The sequence below is a fragment of the Petromyzon marinus genome, chromosome 13, assembly GCF_048934315.1.
Source record: "Petromyzon marinus isolate PM22_M1 ecotype Great Lakes invasive population chromosome 13, UKy_Petmar_22M1.pri1.0, whole genome shotgun sequence".
In the NCBI taxonomy this organism is placed as follows: domain Eukaryota; kingdom Metazoa; phylum Chordata; class Hyperoartia; order Petromyzontiformes; family Petromyzontidae; genus Petromyzon; species Petromyzon marinus.
In genome coordinates, this window is record NC_133679.1 from 15,826,814 (window position 1) to 15,842,803 (window position 15,990).

The 15,990-nt window shown below is 54.1% G+C and overlaps 1 protein-coding gene across 1 annotated transcript in view; it reads left to right on the forward strand.

Moving 5' to 3' along the window:
- LOC116938304 (semaphorin-6B-like) overlaps positions 1-12,974 on the forward strand; it is a 45,542-nt gene extending 32,568 nt beyond the window's left edge. The window contains exons 13-18 of the mRNA XM_076066913.1: positions 3,461-3,628; positions 5,299-5,433; positions 6,154-6,228; positions 6,753-6,811; positions 9,464-9,484; positions 10,674-12,974. Coding sequence (XP_075923028.1) covers positions 3,461-3,628; positions 5,299-5,433; positions 6,154-6,228; positions 6,753-6,811; positions 9,464-9,484; positions 10,674-11,710 — 1,495 coding nt within the window. The 3' untranslated portion in view covers positions 11,711-12,974. The remainder of the gene's footprint in view (positions 1-3,460; positions 3,629-5,298; positions 5,434-6,153; positions 6,229-6,752; positions 6,812-9,463; positions 9,485-10,673) is intronic.
- The last annotated feature ends 3,016 nt before the right edge of the window (positions 12,975-15,990 follow it).

Below are 15,990 nucleotides of genomic sequence, written 5' to 3' on the forward strand. Positions count from 1 at the left end.
GCCAAACCCCATTTGGCGGAGCCAGGAGACTGAATCCTTACCATCAAGGCTCCTCCAGAAACAACAAAAAAACACTATGGGTCGCCATGGGGAATGTTGGAATGCTCACTGCGGAGGAGAGGCTGCCACTCCTCTGTTGGGAGCTGAACCGGTACCGCCTGGATCTCTGTGGTATTCCGGAGGTCCGGTGGACCGGCTCTGGCTGCTGCCACCATGAGGGGTGGACAGTCCTCTACTTGGGGCAGGAGACTGCTAAACAACAGGGAGTGGCTCTTCTTCTGAACAAAAGAAGGAAGGGGGCGTGGGAGCATGGCGGTGAGGTGTGGGAAGCTGTAAGCCCCAGGCTACTTTGGGCTCACCTTCCCATCAACCAGAGGTGAGGAGTGGTGGTCGTGGTTACTTATGCCCCAACCGAACACGAACATCCGTGGAGGGATGCAGGCAAGGCCGATGAGTCAGATGCCTTCTATGACCTCCTGTCACAGGTGCTAGCTAAAGTGGCCTCTCGGGATAGAGTCATCTTGTTGGGTGACTTCAATGCCCGAGTTGGTCATGATGCTGGCACCTGGTCTGGAGTGATTGGAGGGCATGGGCCAGATCAACTCAATAACAACGGTAGGAGGCTGCTAGATTTTTGTGCAGCCCCATGGGCTTGTAATTACCAACACGCTGTTCCGGCATCGGCGCATCCACACAACATCATGGATGCATGCCGGGTCTAAGCAAGAACATCTGCTGGACTACATAGTGACGGAACAGCGGATGTGGGCCCATGTCCTTGACACCAGGACCTAACCGTGGAGCTGATCTGCCCACTGACCATCGACTTGTCATCTGTAAGATGCACCTGCCATTCTCCCACACCGGTGGTGGGTGTACACCCAGGACCCCATTTCAACCTAAAGTGGCCTAGTCTCAGCTAGCTTATGAAAGTTGCAAGTGAGAATTCCATCATCGCTTGCGGCTGGGGTTGGCATCGCCCCCCACTCCTCCTGATGTCTAGGGGAAATGGGCGAGATTTAGGACTGTGGCTCATGTAGCTGCAATGGCTGCTTTGCGTACACGGTCCAGACCTCGCCAGAGACCCTAGCTGACAGAGGAGGTGTTCAGGCTGGCTGAGAAAAAGCGACAGGCCCACTCTCATTGGCTACAGCATCCCACGTTGGAGAATAAGGAGGCTTACCGCAGCCTTCGCTCGGAGGTTCGGAGAGCCGTGAGGTGCTGCAAGGATGGGTAGTGGTCACTGGTTGCTGAGGAGATGGAGTCTGCCTCAATGGCCCACGATCACAAATCGCTCTTTAACTCCATCAAAAAAGTAACCTGCAGTGCCATACCTATTACCATCATTCTGACCCCCAGGAACAGGTTTGCATATTTGCTGAGCATTTCTGTGAGGTCCTGGGGGAAGGGAAATCCCTCAGCCTGCGTGGGACAAAGTGGGGATGACCCTGCTGAGGCTGCGGTGTAACAAATATTGGAAGAAGAAGTCACCTGCTGTGAGTGGCTGGCTGAGGTGACATCATAACAACAGTTTGGACCACTGGACGGGTTCCGCAGGATGGGAAGGATGCCCTGGTGGTCCCCCTCTTTAAGAAGGGGGACCGCACAGACTGTAACAACTACAGGGGCATCTCACTCCTCAGTGTGCCGGGAAAGGTACTGGCAAGGACTATTCAACATCGCCTTGCTAGGAGGAGAGGTTTGCGGAGCCCCAATGCGCTTTCAGGAAAGGGCAGTCCTGCACAGATGCCATATTTTTTGTCCGTCTGTTACAGCAGAAGTGTAGGGAATTCCAACAAGACCTACATCTCTGCTTTATTGACCTGGTAAAGGCCTATGATACAATCAGTAGGCCTGGGCTCTGGGGTGCTTTCGGAGTCCCTGACCCTCTGCTCACGATGATTAAGGATCTTCATGATGGTGAGCAGGCCCGGGTAAACCTACGTGGCCTGGAGTCGGAGCCATTCCCTGTACACCTTGGGGTGTGACAGGGATGTCCTCTGGCTCCTACATTATTTCACATCTATTTCGACCATGTAGTTTGTGAAGCCTTCAATTACTGTACCGGAGGAATTTCCACCTGGTACAGATACAATGGGAAGCTGATCGATGCCCGGGTGTGGTCAAGGGATGGCTCCCTATTGCTCAACCATGTTATGTATGCCGATGATATGGTAATTGCTGTTCACTCAGAGGGGTTGGAGGTGCTGCTGCTGAACCTGAAGCTTGCCACTAAGAGGTGGGACCTTACCATCAGCCCTGCCAAAACTAAGCACCTGCCTGGATATTTTGTACCATCGGACACTCCACCCCCACAACTCCAAATTGGTAATGGGGCAGTTTTGGAGACAGTGGAGAGTTTTCCATACTTGGGCAGTGTACTCATGACTGGCTCCGGTTTGACAGCAGAAGTCTCGCTCCAAATCAGTCGAGCGGCATTATCTTTTCATCGGTTGCATAACGCTATGTGGAAGTTTACCTGGTCTGTCGCTCCGCACGAAGCATCAGGTCTTCTCGGCCACAGTCATTCCCTCCCTTCTCTCCACTTGCGAAATGTGGACCCTCTTCATGGAACATCTTCACCGGCTAGAAACATTTAGGCTGGTCTGCCTACGATCCATCCTGGGTTTAACCAGGCTGGATTGTGTGAGGAACTCACAAATCCTTGAAAGATCTGGACAAAGTCCGATCAGTGAGCTCCTCCAACAGGCAAGGCTGCGTTGGCTGGGTCATGTAGCCCGCATGCCCAGCCACCACATGTCTAAACAGCTTTTGTTTGGCCAGATCGAGGGGGCTAAACTTGCGTGGCATGGGCTAGAGAAGAGATGGAGTGATGTGGTACAGCAGGCTGTGGAGCTGAGTGGGACTTGCTGATGACTGGTACCAGCAGTGTCAAGATCGGCCTCTGTGGAGGAGGCTCGTGAAGGATGCTGCTACTTGGCAGTTGGAGGCAGTCGTCCTCCAACAACAATGGAGGGCAGAGGAGCAATGCTCACAACAACGAGCGGAGCGCCGGGTAGCTAAAGCACAGCAAGTTGGCACAGTAGGGGGCACAGGTGGTGCATCAGCCAGTCATCTCAGTCAGTCGACCCTTGGCATCTGGGTCTGCCCCGTGACCTTGTGCCAGCGGGCGTTCGACACTTCACGTGGCCTCAACTTGCACAAGCGTTGTGATGACGTCACCACCACTTAGTGGCGAAAGGCGGTTGTTGTAGGGGTTTGTAGGGGTGTGTAGGTGTCGGTGCGTAGGGGAGTATAGGGGTGTGCAGGGGCGTGTAGAGGTGTATCGGTGTTCCTGTGTGGATGACGGGACTGTATGTGGTTCTAGCCACACCGCCCCTCATGTGCCATGCTAGCCTTAATAAGTGCTCGCTAACAGCATTTGCCCCAACATTGTGTGGGCTTCCTGGGGTATATTTGTCTCCGTGTGTCTGGGTACCCACCTATTGCCGTGGCGCAGGTGGAGGCTGACCCACGTTGCCGTGGATACGAGTGCGGGTCCCTACGGCAATGAGACGGTGCTGTTCGTGGGTTCAGAGGGCGGCCACGTGATCAAGGCGTTGCCCCCCCTGGAGTTGGAGGGCTCGGCTGTGGTGCTGGAACAGCTGGAGGCGTTCAACCCCCGAGTGTGAGAGTCATCGCTCAACACCAGAACGGGGCCACAACTTCTGACTGTGTCTGTGTGTCTGTGTGAGCTTTCGGATCCTTGAAATATCTGTACACAGTCCCATCATCTGTCAGCTCCTCTGGCAGGTGAGGCTGTGTTGGCTGGATCATGTAGGCTGCACGCCCAACCACCGCATGACCATGCAGATTCTGTTTGGCCGGACAGAGCGGACTAAATGGTCTCGGTATGGGCTAGAGAAGAAATGGACTGATGAGGATATGGAGCTGACTGGCCTTACCAATGACTGGTACCAGCGGTGTCAAGATTGGCCTTTGTGGAGAAGGCTCGTGAAGGACGCTACTGGGCAAGTTGGAGGCAATTGCCCTCCAACAACAACGTAAGGCAGAGGACCGACACAACAACAAGCAGAGCACCGGGCAGTTACAATGCAGCAAAATACAAGAATAGGTTTTACCCTTTCTCGCAATAAAACAGGTGTTAAGATGTTAAAACGCCAAACTGAAATCTTTTGCAAGGAAAAATACATGAGAATAGGTAAAACCTATTCTCATATATTCTTGGTTCTTTCGGTAAAGTCACGTAGAATGGAAATAAAATAATAAAAATAAAACATTTTTATTTTTTATGTTTTATTTTTATTATTTTATTTCCATTCTACGTGACTTTACCGAAAGAACCAAGAAGATGAATCCCTGCAGTCACGAAAGCTTTAAATCGAAATCTATTCTTATATTTTGATACTGGCAAGGGAGGTCCCGTGATGAAAAATGTTAGCACAGTAGAGATAAAATACAGTGGGGAGTGTAGGTGTTGTATCTGTCAGTCGTCTCAGTAAGTCAACCCATGGTACCTGGGTCTGTCCCATGACCCCCTGCTCGTGAGCCTTCCACACATCACATGACAGCCTCAACGTGCACAGCCTGGCACACGTTTTGTTGTAACGTCACCGACACCGAGTGGTGAATGGCGCTTCTTGTTGTTGATGTGTGTGTGCATGTGTGTGCATGTATGTGTGCGTGTGCGTGCATGTTTGTGCGTGTGCGTGCATGTTTGTGCGTGTGCGTGCATGTATGTGCGTGTGCGTGTGTGTGCATGTATGTGTGTGTGCATGTATGTGTGTGTGCATGTATGTGTGTGTGTGCATGTATGTGCGTGTGCGTGCATGTATGTGCGTGTGTGTGCATGTATGTGCATGTGTGTGCATGTATGTGCGTGTGTGTGCATGTATGTGTGTGTGTGCATGTATGTGCGTGTGCGTGCATGTATGTGCGTGTGCATGTATGTGTGTGCGTGTGTGTGCATGTATGTGCGTGTATGTGCATGTATGTGCGTGTGTGTGCATGTATGTGCGTGTGTGTGCATGTATGTGCGTGTGTGTGCATGTATGTGCGTGTGTGTGCATGTATGTGCGTGCATGTGTGTGTGTGCATGTGTGTGTGTGCATGTATGTGCGTGTGTGTGCATGTGTGTGTGCATGTATGTGCGTGTGTGTGCGTGTGTGTGTGTGCATGTGTGTGTGTGCATGTATGTGCGTGCATGTGTGTGTGTGCATGTGTGTGTGTGCATGTATGTGCGTGTGTGTGCATGTGTGTGTGCATGTATGTGCGTGTGTGTGCGTGTGTGTGTGTGCATGTGTGTGTGTGCATGTATGTGCGTGGGTGCGTGCGTAGGTGCGGGGAGTCTGGGGGTGCGCGCATCGTTGCGCTCTCCGTGGACGCTGCGTCCCACGTGCTGCTCGTCGCCTTCTCCTCGTGCCTCGTGCGGCTCCCGCTCAGCCGCTGCGAGCGCCACGCCACCTGCCGGAGGTGATGGGGCGGTGATGGGGCGTGTGGTGATGGGGTGATGATGAGGCTTGTGGTGATGAGGCTTGTGGTGATGGGGCGGTGATGAGGCTTGTGGTGATGGGGCGTGTGGTGATGGGGCGTGTGGTGATGGGGCGGTGATGGGGCATGTGGTGATGGGGCGGTGATGGGGCGGTGATGGGGCATGTGGTGATGGGGCGGTGATGAGGCTTGTGGTGATGGGGTGGTGATGGGGCATGTGGTGATGGGGCGGTGATGAGGCTTGTGGTGATGGGGTGGTGATGGGGCATGTGGTGATGGGGTGGTGATGGGGCATGTGGTGATGGGGCGGTGATGAGGCTTGTGGTGATGGGGCGGTGATGAGGCTTGTGGTGATGGGGCGTGTGGTGATGGGGCGGTGATGAGGCTTGTGGTGATGGAGCGTGTGGTGATGGGGCATGTGCTAATGGGACATGTGGTGATGGGGCGATGTGGGGCAGTGATGGGGGCGGCGATGGGGCGTGTGGTGATGAAGGCAGTGATGGGCATGTGGTGATGGGGCATGTGGGGATGTTGGTTAGTGAGGGGCAGTGATGGGATGGGTAGGAGAAATCTGGGCGTTGAGTAGAGATGGAGGAGTGAGGGGTGAGTGATGGCTGAGGGAGCAGTGAATGAGGAAGTGCAGAATGACCTCCGTGTTGTGTTTGGGGGGGGGGGGGGGCTCTGTGCTTTGGGGGTGTGCAGGGCGTGTGTGGCTGCGCGGGACCCCTACTGCGGCTGGGTCAGGGGGTCGTGCCAGCGCCTGGACCCCAAGACCAGGTGAGGGGGGTGTCGTGCAGCGACGGGGCTCCATCACCACCCTAACCATCACCATCCTCACCACTACCATCACCACCACCGCTACCACAACTTTTATCATCACCACAATCGATATCACATCCAGCACCACCATCACCATCAATACCATCACAGCTCTGACCAACATCTACATCATGTCCTTATGTATGTGTGTCTATGAGCGATAGTGTAGCGGTTAGCGCTACGCTGCGCTGTGAACCTGGTGACCCGGGTTCGATTCCTGCTCACGGCCAACACCAGTGACGATTATCTGAACCGGTCCCGGGCCTCCCCTAGGTCGACTCAGCCTCAAATGAGTACCTGGTGCGGTGTGTAAACATCGCCACTAGGGAGACAAAGGCGGTCGGGCGTGGTGCTGGCCACCCACCCCCTCGTGTACGGTTCCGGCCTTCATAGGTGCTCGCTAACAGCACTTGCCCCTACAGTCTGTTACAGGCTATATGGGGGATCTTTGTTTTATCTTTGTGTGTTGCTGGACCCACCAGGGAGGCATTTGAACAGGATGTTGCCTATGGTGACACAAGCGGAATGGAGGAGTGTGCAGGTAGGGTACTTGTGCATCTGTGCGTGTGTCTGTGTGTGTGTCTGTGTGTTAGGGTATGTGCCTGTATGTGTGTGTGTCTGTGTGTTAGTGTATGTGTCTGTGTGTGAATCAGTCGAGCGGCAATATCTTTTCATCGGCTGCGTAACGCTGTGTCGAAGCTACCTGGTCTGTCGCTCCGCACGAAGCTTCAGGTCTTCTCAGCCACGGTCATTCCCTCCCTACGATCCATCCTGGGTTTAACCAGACTGGATTGTGTGAGGAGCTCACAAATCCTTGAAAGATCTGGGCAAGGTCCCATCGGTGAGCTCCTCCGGCGGGGAAGGCTGCGATGGCTGGGTCATGTAGCCCGCATGCCCAGCCACCGCATGCCGAAACAGCTTTTGTTCGGCCGGATTGAGGGGGCTAAGCGGGCGCGGCATGGGCTAGAGAAGAGATGGAGTGATGTGGTACAGGAGGACGTGGAGCTGAGTGGACTTGCCGATGACTGGTACCAGCGGTGTCAAGATCGGCCTCTGTGGAGGAGGCTCGTGAAGGACGCTACTGGGCAGTTGGAGATAGTCACCCTCCAACAACAACGGAGGGCGGAGGAGCGACGCTCAGAACAACGAGCAGAGCGCCGGGTGGCTGAAGCACAGCGGGTTGGCACAGTAGGGGGCACAGGTGGTGCATCAGCCAGTCATCTCAGTCGACCCGTGGCACCTGGGTCTGCCCTGTGACCTTCTGCCAGCGGGCGTTCGACACTTCACGTGGCCTCAGGGTGCACATAGCCTGGCACAAGCGTCGTGGTGACGTCACCGCCACTTAGTGGCGAATGGCGGTTGTTGTTGTTGTGTCTGTGTGTTCGGGTATGTGTCTGTGTGTGTGTGTCTGTGTGCTGGGGAGCAATGGTGCAGCGGTTAGCGCGCCGTGCTACAAACCCGCTCACGACCAACACCAGTGGCGATTATCTGAACCAGTTCTGGGCCTCCCCTAGGTTGAGTACCTGGTGCGGTGTGTAAACATCGCCAATGGGGAGACAAAGACGGTCATGCGTGGTGCTGGCCACCCACCCCCTCATCTGCCGTGCCGGCTTTTATAGGTGTTTGCTAACAGCACTTGCACTAAAAGTTAAAAGTCTGTTCAGGCTGTATGGGGGGGTCTTTGTGTTAGAGTATGTGTCTGTATCTCTCTGTATCTCCATGTATTTCTCTGTCTATGTATGTGAGTGTGCGTGTCTATTTGCGTCATTGTGTTTATCTCTATTTATAGGGTAAATGGTGGTACAGTGTTATTAGCGCGCTGCACTACAAAACCAGTTAGCCGAGTTCGATTTATCTAGGATAAACAAAGATTATCATTCCTACTCACCACCACCAATAGTGGTGGTAATTATCTGCACCAGTTCTATGCCTCTCCGAGGTCGACTCAGTCTCAATGAGCACCTGGTGCAGTGTGTGAACATCGGCACTGGGGAGACAAAGGCGGCCGGACGCAGCTTTGGCCACCTACCCACCCATTTACCGCACCGGCCTTCATAGTTGCTCACCAAGAGCACTTGCCCCAGCAGTCTGTTGAGGCTATACGGGGGATCATTGTCTCTATGCGTGTGTAGACGCCGGAGTCCCTCCCACCCAGTGACACTGGCAGCTGCTGCTGTGTGGCTCCACAAGGGGAACGCAAACACGGGACGAACGCCCCCCCCGCCTCCCTCGCTCCCCCCACATCTGGCAATCGGAGGGGGGCACCGTGCTAGAGGGTGCAGCGTACTCGCCATACAGAGACTCACACTAAGCACTACCCCCGAGCAGACTCGCAGAGACAGCCAGACACAGATACCACACTTTAGAACCTTAAACATACTTGGGGGGAGGCCTTCATCTAGGGGTGGATTGATCATGGCTGATGCTGATTATAACCACATCACATCATTGTTTTATATAACATGTAATTGCTATATTGTATAGCTTTGCGTCCAACTCGGACCCACATCTAACGGAGAGGATCTTTGCTGATAAGCATCTGGCAATTCACCAGCATTGGTTCAAGCAAGTGGGATGGGAGGGGGGGGAGGTGGCACGTGCCCCCCCCAATGATCCAATCGAAATCCCTCATTTCGATCGGATCATTGGGGTTTATTAGTAATAAATCGGCATTTTGTGACCCCCACTGCCACTGTGTAGCATATTATGTGCCAGGGACTCTATGAGATGATAGGACAATAGCCTGAGTCCATAATTGGCAATAGGTAACGACAAAGCAAATATAAGTGACTCAGAATTGTGCGCAGTTGCGTATACAGTACACGACTTCCCTGAAGGCATCAACACCTTCAGCGAGCGCGATGCCGATCACACAACGCGGTTCGAATTCGACCCTCGATTGATGGCTGCGCCATCGCCACACACGCGTCGATTAAAAAGCAAGGGACAAGTCCTTACTTACTAACAACTCATTTTTTTATTGCTGGAGGGGTTGCCCCCCTTACCTGAAAATACTGGCTCCACCATTGAGCAAGCCTGACTCTGCTCGGATTTTGCACTCATAAAAGGAAGGCCCTGGTGGCTGATGGGATGTGTACACATTTATTTATATTTTTGCATATGTCTCTCTCTTAATGGTTCATGCCTTTGTGTGTGTTTAATGCCTCAATGTGTGTGTGTGTCCGTGTTACAGATGAATGCATCACAGAGACGGGTTAGTCAGCAGTTGCACCAGTCTCCACCACCCTCACATGACCATGTGACCTTTCATGACCCCTCTTGTGACCCTGTGACCCTTATTTGAGCACCCAAAAGCGACAGTCTGGTGTCTGTGTTAATTGGTGGGGTTATGTGGAGTCACGTGGGGTCGTGTACTGCTGCCCGGAGATCCAGTGGGACAGGGAGCAGGGAAGCCCAAGAATATCGATACAAAGCGGCCCATCGCTTGGTTACGTTTGTGGCGTAACAGTGGACTCTAGGCTGGGGTATTTGGGTTCTGAAGCATTCTCAGCCACCGTGTGCTCCATCTGTGGCGGAAATGGGGGTATAGGTCTCCCCCTTTAGTATTCCGCCACGTCCACCCACACGGTCCTTCCTGTGCGCACCCCACATAAAATACCAAAACTCAGCTGAAAAAAAATCCCCCTTGATTAACCCCACCAATACCACCAAAAGTAACTGAGTGGGGCGTCAGTGGGGAGTCCCTTATCCTGAATGGCGAGGTGTGTCAGGGCAACAATGAAAACTAACAACAGCACTGTGTCCCACAGTTTGCCCCCATGGTCATGTGGCACCCCCGTCCAGTTCACAGAGTTCCAGTCACAGGTCCTTGGGGTTTGTCGCTCTGGAGAATACGATGAGTTGCCAGGACACGGCACGTGCAGAACAGGCCCCGGGCATATGGTGGCCGTGAACTCCACACTGGGTGAAGGTCACCGACGTGTAAACCAGCAGGCGCTACACCACCTCCTGCTTCCTGTATGGGTTCACTGCACGTCAAAAAACAAAAGCATGTTTTACACATTCCACCAGCCACACGGCCTTCTTTCTGGGAGTGCATAATCCCAGTGCAAGCATTCTCTGGACCAGTTTCAACATTCAGTGCCTCATCAATAGAGCCACCTTTCTTGAACTGCCAGATGTTACTGGCAAAAGCCCCATCTGTTAGACATGGGTCCCTGGCTCAACTAAAATCTCTGCATTCATAACGCAGAATAATCAGTCGAAGAAAATGTATTCTCATTGTGGAGAATGAATAACGCAATAACTAAACGATGTGGTGCCTCCTTCATGCGTGGTAGACGGGATGTGTAAAACATACTTGCGGTTCGTAGGCATGGCTGACTATCCCAACTAAGCGTCTATCTTTGTTAACGGGCGGCGGTGTCACGTGGTCACTGCAGGTCTCATCCGGGAGCGCCGCGTATCGGGGGGCCTGGGAGAGGAGGGCCCCCCCCTCAGGGTCCCTGCCTCCCTGCTGGTCCCTTGCTCGCTGGGCGCATTCCTCCTGGGGGTCGCCCTGGCCCTGCCCGTCGCCTCCCGACATTGCCGCCGCCGCCGCCCTCCTCGCCGGTGCCCCCCCCCATCCCGCAGCCGCCCCTGGGGGGAGCGGCTCCGGTTGTGGAGACGTCAAGGAGGTGGGGGGGGAACCCCCGAGAATGGGCCCCAAGGTTCTCTAGAAGAACCCCGGCCGGACCCCGGCTCGCCCTGGACTCCCCCCGCCGCGGGGCCCCTGCGTCAGCTGCTGCTGCTGGGGCTCCCCACGCCGGATGCTACCCCCGAGATGCGGCCCAAGGGGGTCCCCGGTGCCAACCCCAAGCGGGGTCAGGGCCCTGTGGCCGGCGTGGAGGGAGGGGCCCCCCGTACACGGGTAGAGGAGGGAGGAGGAGGTGGAGAAGGTGAAGGAGGATGTGGAGAAGGAGGTGGAGGAGGCTATGAGAAGGAGGGGGACGATGGGCAAGAAGACCCACATCCTGGCACCTCTTTGGAAGTGAGAAACAATGAGAAGCAGAGAGGAGGAGGAGGAGGGTGTGATGATGAAGAAGAGGAGCAAAGAGAAGATGAGGAGGGGGAGGAAGGGGAGCGACCCGTGTCCCCAAACGGGTGTCCGCCACGGCCACATCTCCGTCGTGTCCCGTGCGCCCTCATCACTCCCATCCAGCGGCACAGGGGCGACCCTTCACCTGGCCTCGACCTCGACCCAAACACTGACCCTAACCTATTCTCTGACCCCAATCCTGACCTCCATTCCAATAATGACCCCAATCTCGATCCTGACCCCACAATTGCCCCTGACTCCAGCTTCGACTCCAAAAGTGACCACATTCACACCCCCCCAAACCAATCACCCCCTAAGCCCAAACCCCGGACCCGCCTACTCCACTCCCACCCCACAACACAAACACCAATGTTAGACTCAGATCCTCGAGGAGACCCCTGAGGGAACCCAGGGGGGTCAGGCATTTGTGTAACGGTGACAGAGGGACTCACTCAGGGAGACCTGGACTCAAGCCTAAACTTGACCAAATCTGGTCTCATCCGCGAGCTGTTCAGGAGGAGCTGTGGACTCACGGACCCAGGAGGTTTTGGTGTAAGGCTGCCATGTATCTGTGAAACTCAACCAGGACACAAGGGGGTGAGCTGGCAGCCCCCGATCTTCCTCTGTCAGCTCCTGCTCACATTTACATAGCCATGCCCACTCAACCACTAGCCCACTCACGACTCGGATAACCCCGCCCAATACTCAGGTAGCTCCACCCACTGCTCGGGTCGCTCTGTCCACTGCTCAGGTAACTCCGCCCACTACTCAGGTAACTCCACCCACTGCTCGTGTCGCTCTGTCCACTGCTCAGGTAACTCCGCCCACTACTCGGGTAGCTCCACCCACTGCTCCGGTTGCTCTGTCCACTGCTCAGGTAACTGCCCACTACTCAGGTAACTCCGCCCACTACTCAGGTAGCTCCACCCACTGCTCGCGTCGCTCTGTCCACTGCTCAGGTAACTCCGCCCACTAAGGTAACTCCGCCCACTACTCAGGCAACTCCGCCCTTCGTCTGAGTGGTCATGAATCTGGCACGAGGCCAGAACATGGCCATTATGAGACTACGATTATGAGACTACCAGGACTATCCTAGCAAAATTGAGACTACTCTGGGCTGAGACCCTAGCAAGGTCAGCACCTCCTCCATTGGGGCCCCCTGGGGGGTTTGGCGACCCAGAAAACATTTACTTGCCCAGAACATGACATCCAGTTTGCCTCTCACTTCGGCCGTGGCTAGGACTGGTCAGTTGCATGACGACTTCAGTTTACCAGTAACCTAAAAAACATTCAGTGAAAAATTATGCTGGGGGGGCCTGGGTCCCCCCGGGACTCACTGACCCCAATGTGTGGGGACCCTGTTTTTAATCCCCCACTGTGAGCCCTCTTTGTTGGTTATGTAGTAATTAATTAATTTATTATCGATCATTGCGATTTATTGAGGGTCAAAAGGTATGCCAGACCACCTGAAGTCCGACTCTTAGACCCCAGCGATCCTGTGAGATATGGGGTTCACAATAGCGGTCAAGTCGGATCCCCCTTGCGATAAGGGGAGGGGTGTATGGAAGAGTGCCGTGATTCGAGGCACTGAAAGACGGGCAGCTCTTGTAGCTGTGTCGAGCACACAAGTCTAAAGCATCTTTAATAAAAAAAAAACGTGATTGTCTCTCACGTTATCATGGCACAATAATGATGTCACTGTAATCCCACTCCCAAAGTGGTATGACACACGTGTGATATGTCACTGGCACAAAATGGTGGGTCCCACATGACCCCTGATGTTAAACTCGCCCCCATCCCCTAGTTGGCTACTCTGCCGCTCCACATGAGACGCGATGTAGGGAATCGGGACTGATGGTCGTGCGTGCAACTGGCACCGTTAATTACAACGCTTGCGTAGCGAGGCCACGGCCTCACGTGCGGAGGGCATGGGGCTCATAAATCTGGGGCATAGCTACTGGACAAGAGCGGGTGTAGCTACTAGACAAGAGCCGGGTGAAGCTACTAGACAAGAGCTGGGTGTAGCTACTGAACAAGAGCCGGGTGTAGCTACTAGACAAGAGCCGGGTGTAGCTACTAGACAAGAGATGGGTGAAGCTACTAGACAAGAGGCGGGTGTAGCTACTAGACAAGAGCCGGGTGTAGCTACTAGATAAGAGCCGGGTGTAGCAACTAGATAAGAGCCGGGTGTAGCAACTAGACTAGGGCCGGGTGAAGCTACTGGACAAGAGCCAGGTGTAGTTACTGGACAAGAGCCGGGTGTAGCTACTGGACAAGAGCCGGGTGTAGCTACTAGACAAGAGCCGGGTGTAGCTACTAGACAAGAGCCGGGTGGAGCTAATGGACAAGAGCCGGGTGTAGCTACTGGACAAGAGCCGGGTGTAGCTACTAGACAAGAGCAGGGTGTAACTTCAAGAAAAGAGCCGGGTGTAGCTTCTAAACAATAGCCGGGTGTATCTTCTAGACAAGAGCCGGGTGAAGCTACTAAACAAGAGCCGGGTGTATCTTCTAGACAAGAGCCGGGTGTAGCTACTAGACTAGAGCCGGGTGTAGCTACTAGACTAGAGCCGGGTGAAGCTACTGGACAAGAGCCGGGTGTAGCTACTGGACAAGAGCCGGGTGTAGCTTCTGGACAAGAGCCGGGTGCAGCTACTGGACAAGAGCTGGGTGTAGCTACTGGACAAGAGCTGGGTGTAGCTACTGGACAAGAGTTGGGTGTAGCTACTAGACAAGAGCCGGGTGTAACTTCAAGAAAAGAGCCGAGTGTAGCTTCTAAACAATAGCCGGGTGTATCTTCTAGACAAGAGCCGGGTGAAGCTACTGGACAAGAGCCGGGTGTAGCTACTAGACAAGAGACGGGTGTAGCTACTGGACAAGAGCTGGGTGAAGCTACTAGACAAGAGCCGGGTGTAGCTACTAGACAAGAGCCGGGTGTAGCTACTAGATAAGAGCCGGGTGTAGCAACTAGACTAGAGCCGGGTGTAGCTACTGGACAAGAGCCAGGTGTAGCTACTAGACTAGAGCCGGGGGTAGCTACTAGACAAGAGCCGGGTGTAGCTACTGGACAAGAGCCGGGTGTAGCTACTAGGCAAGAGCCGGGTGTAGCTACTGGACAAGAGCCGGGTGTAGCTACTAGACAAGAGCCGGGTGTAGCTACTGGACAAGAGCCGGGTGTAGCTACTGGACAAGAGCTGGGTGTAGCTACTAGACAAGAGCTGGGTGAAGCTACTAGACAAGAGCCGGGTGTAGCAACTAGATAAGAGCCGGGTGTAGCAACTAGACTAGAGCCAGGTGAAGCTACTGGACAAGAGCCGGGTGTAGCTACAAGACAAGAGCCGGGTGTAGCTACTGAACAAGAGCCGGGTGTAGCTACTCGACAAGAGCCGGGTGTAGCTACAAGACAAGAGCCGGGTGTAGCTACTGAACAAGAGCCGGGTGTAGCTACTGAACAAGAGCCGGGTGTAGCTACAAGACAAGAGCCGGGTGTAGCTACTGAACAAGAGCCGGGTGTGGCTACTGGACAAGAGCCGGGTGTATCTTCTAGACAAGAGCCGGGTGTAGCTAATGGACAAGAGCCGGGTGTAGCTACTGGACAAGAGCCGGGTGTAGCTACTAGACAAGAGCAGGGTGTAACTTCAAGAAAAGAGCCGGGTTTAGCTTCTAAACAATAGCCGGGTGTATCTTCTAGACAAGAGCCGGGTGTAGATTCTGGCCAAGCGCTGGGTGTAGCTACTAGACAATAGCCGGGTGTAGCTTCTAAACAATAGCTGGGTGTATCTTCTAGACAAGAGCCGGGTGAAGCTACTGGACAAGAGCCGGGTGTAGCTACTAGACAAGAGCCGGGAGTAGCTACTAGACAAGAGCTGGGTGTAGCTATTAGACAAGAGCTGGGTGTAGCTACTAGACAAGAGCCGGGTGTAGCTACTAGACAAGAGCTGGGTGTAGCTACTAGATAAGAGCTGGGTGAAGCTACTAGACTAGAGCCGGGTGTAGCTACTAGACAAGAGCTGGGTGTAGCTACTGGACAAGAGTTGGGTGTAGCTAGTAGATAAGAGCCGGGTGTAGCAACTAGACTAGAGCCGGGTGAAGCTACTGGACAAGAGCCGGGTGTAGCTACTGGACAAGAGCCGGGTGTAGCTACTAGACAAGAGCTGGGTGTAGCTACTGGACAAGAGCCGGGTGTAGCTACTAGACAAGAGCTGGGTGTAGCTACTAGACAAGAGCCGGGTGTAACTTCAAGAAAAGAGCCGGGTGTAGCTTCTGGACAAGAGCTGGGTGTAGCTACTAGACAAGAGCCGGGTGTAGCTACTAGACAAGAGCTGGGTGTAGCTACTAGATAAGAGCTGGGTGAAGCTACTAGACTAGAGCCGGGTGTAGCTACTAGACAAGAGCCGGGTGAAGCTACTGGACAAGAGCCGGGTGTAGCTACTAGACAAGAGCCGGGAGTAGTTACTAGACAAGAGCTGGGTGTAGCTATTAGACAAGAGCTGGGTGTAGCTACTAGACAAGAGCCGGGTGTAGCTACTAGACAAGAGCTGGGTGTAGCTACTAGATAAGAGCTGGGTGAAGCTACTAGACTAGAGCCGAGTGTAGCTACTAGACAAGAGCTGGGTGTAGCTACTGGACAAGAGTTGGGTGTAGCTACTAGATAAGAGCCGGGTGTAGCAACTAGACTAGAGCCG